Raw genomic sequence first — 4,328 nt, 5'->3', positions numbered from 1 at the left:
CTTGGGAGTTGTCTTAGACTTTTTTTTCAACTGACTATTGATATTGCCCCCTTACATTTTGACTGATTTCTTCCACCTGCCTTAGTTTTGTTATTACCTTCTCTGAATATCCTATAAAAATCTCCAAAGGGTGAAGTTCACATACTTAGACTGGGAGTGAATAATAAATCAGATCACCTTCCTTAAAATCTTCTCTGGAGACTTCAGAGATATCTCTCATACCTGTTTTACATATCTGTGAATATTTTTAGTATCGACACACTGTAGAATTTGCAAATAGACCAAACATCAAAATCAAAAAAATTGCCTTGAGATTGTAAGATTGTAAGGCAACATTTTAATTTCAATGGGAATAGTAAGTGAATGTTAAATTACGTCAAATTAATGAATTTTGAGGTCAGTTTTCAGTTATGTTTTCAAGGATTCCATTTGGCTGAGGTAGGGTATTTAGGGAGACTGAATTACTTCTAAAAAAGTTAATTTATATGGGCTGTACAAATATTTCATTCATTCAAAAAGAACTTATTTAGCTGCCAAATCAGACACTAGTCACACTTAACCAAGAATAGATGTCATCCACTTAAAATGTCCAACTAAATACCACACGAAATACTGACTGGAAGGAAGGCTGTGAGATGGCAGCTCTGTATAAGGAGATCAAGGAAAAGTAATACTAACCATTATTTTACAAAAGAATTTGAAACCAAAAAATCTGGGAGCCTTCAGTTTCCAAGTTCCCCTTTGGGAGTTCTGCAAGATGTTTTAGAGAAGACAGGTTTGCACACTGAAATACTCAGTTTGATACACCCACTATTAAGCCTCCAGTGCTTATGCTTAATAATATAAACTTTATTTCATGATCTCATAGGAGAATTTAAACAAACTGATGGCTAACCTGAGAAGCACTCACCCACATTTTGTGCGATGCATCATCCCAAATGAAACAAAAACACCTGGTAAGGGGTTCCAATAGGAGGAAAACTTGAGCAGCAAAAGCTCTTCTCCTAAGTACTAAACAGTGGGGTGGTCACTAATGATGGTGTTTGTTAGGTGCCATGGAGCATGAGTTGGTGCTGCATCAGCTGCGATGCAATGGTGTACTGGAAGGAATCAGAATTTGCAGGAAAGGATTCCCCAGCAGAGTCCTGTATGCTGACTTCAAACAAAGGTAAGAACACCATACCTTTCTGCCCATTCAGACCAAGCTGAGAGCCCAAGTATCATAATATATTATAATTTAAATTGGTCCTGAGCGGTAATACAGAAATGTTTCAACATCAGTTCATGACAATATGACATTGCTGAGGTCAGGATTCTCTTGCACTTAACAGTAAAAACTCTCTCCATATCCTGCTCTGAAAGGACAAACTATCTCCAAGCATGAGACTGGTTCAATGAGGCAGTCTGAGGAGGCTGTGGGGTTCAATCACAATGGTGGTTTCAGTGATGGGCATTTCTTCATGTTCTGTTTTCTTCTGCAGATACAGAGTGCTTAATGCAAGTGCTATCCCAGAGGGACAGTTCATGGACAGCAAGAAGGCTTCAGAAAAGCTCCTTGGGTCCATTGATGTGGACCACACTCAGTACAGATTTGGTCACACCAAGGTAGAAAAAAGACTTGTGTTAAAAGTTTGTTGGGGAGCAGTAAGGGCAGGCTGCTCTGTCAGGGGCAGGGAGCACAGCACAATAACAGAGCTAGCAGGGTGGGGCCTCAATCAGCAAGTGCCCAGCCCCACTGTACTAAGGTAGGCAAGTGGGAAAGACCCTGGAATGGTAGTCAGGTTCAACCAATAGACCAGATCATCAGACAGGTTTGTGACAATAAGGAACATCTGAGATGAAGCCATAATGCCTTGGCTTTCTAGATTGATCATGGTCAGATATAGGTAGACTAAAAAGGCCCAAGTACTATTCATTAATTCCTGAACAGGTCCACAGCAATGAGATTGGTCTAACATCAAGCCAGGGCGTAAGTTCACAGGTCATGTTAGAGCTCACTGGCATCCATGACAAGGCATAGGTGTGACTGAGGCTGTGGCTAAAGTGGAAATCAGAACTCATACCGCATATCTCAGACAGGGACTGGATATTTAGGGCTGAGCTTATAGGAAGCTTGGGCAGAGAGTTTGCGAGGGGGCCCAAGGTAAGGCTGGTCATGGTTATTATGGTCTGTAAGGATCCTGAAAGACTCTGTGCCTCTATTCTGTGCTACGTGACAATGACATCCTGCAACTTTTCCTTTCTCAAGGTGTTCTTCAAAGCTGGACTGCTGGGACTCCTGGAGGAGATGAGAGACGACAAGCTGGCAGAAATCATCACTCGCACACAAGCCAGGTGCAGGGGCTTCCTGATGAGAGTGGAGTATAGGAGAATGGTGGAGAGGAGGTAGACATTTCTCATATTTAGTTTGTTATCGTGGTACTTGACTAATGAAGTTTAAATTCATCACACTGAAACTATGCAATAGTCACGTGAATTTCATTTCAGGGAGTCCATCTTCTGCATCCAGTACAATGTTCGTGCATTCATGAATGTCAAGCACTGGCCCTGGATGAAGCTGTTCTTCAAGATCAAGCCCTTACTGAAGAGTGCAGAATCTGAGAAGGAGATGGCCAACATGAAGGAAGAGTTTGAGAAAACTAAGGAGGAGCTTGCAAAGTCTGAGGCAAAGAGGAAAGAGCTGGAGGAGAAAATGGTGGCCCTGCTGCAGGAGAAAAATGACCTGCAGCTCCAAGTACAGGCAGTGAGTACCACCATTCATTTGTCCCTGTAAAAAGAATGTTACAAAGTCAGAATGCTTTTTACCCTAAGTCGAGACTCACAGGAAGCTGACTAATATGCATTAGAAAACAACCTAAATCACACACAGTAAGAAACTCTCACATTGAGTAAACAGGCACTGGCAGGGTGATGGCAAGTCTCATGGCAGGCCCACATCAGATCCTGCTGTCTGAGGAAATAGCCATGTAACACTAGCCAACGAGCAATTCACAGCAGAGAGCTCAGAGCTGGAAGCGAAGTATCTCTATCTACTCAACTTTTGAAACAGGCATCTGTCTAACGGAGTAAAGGAACTTACTTTTCCTACTTACAGCTACACTAGAAAGCCTTGATTACTTTCAGAAACACAGATACTTCCTATTCAAACCTAACTGGGAAAAGGCAGTTTCTTCACACCAAATGAAGTGAGCAACTAGTTAGCACTGGAAGTGCTAGGTGTGACCTGGCACAGAGGTAGCTGATAGCAAAGGCAAGAACTCTGATCGGTCTTGCAGCAATTTCAATGCATGTAGAAACGTGAGAAATTCCTTTCTCAACTAAAGTATTCTCAAAAATGGAAAAGCCCTACCTTCCCAAGTATTATAAGGTTCTCAACGATAAATTAAAAGGGAAAAGTTGCTTTTTCAGTCAGGAAAAAAGACTCCAAGCCCTTGCTCTCACTGAAACTAGTAATTGTAGTGATCACTGTTCTGTCATGCTTGTGGGTGCATGATGTATTCATAGCTACCCTCTCTGTGAGGCATTTCTGAGATACAACAATTTGGAACCAATGTTGATTCCAAATGACAATGTTTCCCATTAGACACCAGACAAGATCTTCCAGTTGTTGAAGTGCAAAACCAGGTTCAGCGCCCATTTTAACACGTCTAGTCAGTGACACAAAAGACAGAGTGAAGAAACTTCAAAACATTACAACCCACAAAAATCTGTGTCTCCCCACCAGGAAGCAGATAGCTTGGCTGACGCTGAGGAAAGATGTGATCAGCTTATCAAAACCAAAATCCACCTGGAAGCCAAAATTAAGGAGGTGACTGAAAGGGCTGAGGATGAAGAAGAAATTAATGCTGAGCTGACAGCCAAGAAGAGGAAACTGGAGGATGAATGTTCCGAGCTAAAGAAAGATATTGATGACCTTGAGTTAACGTTGGCCAAAGTAGAAAAGGAAAAGCATGCCACTGAAAACAAGGTACACACATGGAGTACGACATAAGGGGTCAGAAAAACATTGCTTCTTGGAACAAATGAGCATGACTTGTTGGCTATGGCATGTTTGGCTGGGCCACATCTGAGCAGAAAAAGGGAAAATGCAACTCTTGGCTAAAGAACTGCAAAGTGAAAATTTCACTGAACCAACTGGCATCTTTTCCACACATTTTTGACAATTGCTCATGTTTGTAGGTGAAAAACCTTACAGAAGAGATGGCAACTCTGGATGAGACCATTGCCAAGCTGACAAAAGAAAAGAAAGCCCTCCAGGAGGCCCATCAGCAGACCCTAGATGACCTGCAGGCGGAAGAAGACAAAGTCAATACACTGACCAAAGCTAA

General features: G+C 42.1%; 1 protein-coding gene across 1 annotated transcript; it reads left to right on the top strand.

Moving 5' to 3' along the window:
- Positions 1-868: 868 nt before the first annotated feature.
- Positions 869-4,323, top strand: LOC104155671 (myosin heavy chain, skeletal muscle, adult-like; the record flags this gene model as incomplete). The annotated part of the gene is made up of 7 exons (XM_009702333.1): positions 869-956; positions 1,051-1,168; positions 1,482-1,605; positions 2,249-2,385; positions 2,488-2,743; positions 3,725-3,967; positions 4,180-4,323. Coding segments are annotated over 7 exons (1,110 nt in total), but the record flags the coding sequence as incomplete, so codon positions are not given.
- Positions 4,324-4,328: the final 5 nt, after the last annotated feature.

This window comes from Cariama cristata, unplaced genomic scaffold (assembly GCF_000690535.1).
Source record: "Cariama cristata isolate BGI_N322 unplaced genomic scaffold, ASM69053v1 scaffold3166, whole genome shotgun sequence".
Taxonomy (NCBI): Eukaryota; Metazoa; Chordata; class Aves; order Cariamiformes; family Cariamidae; genus Cariama; species Cariama cristata.
The sequence above is the reverse complement of the archived record's forward strand: the minus strand, read 5'-3'. Positions and strand labels throughout refer to the sequence as shown.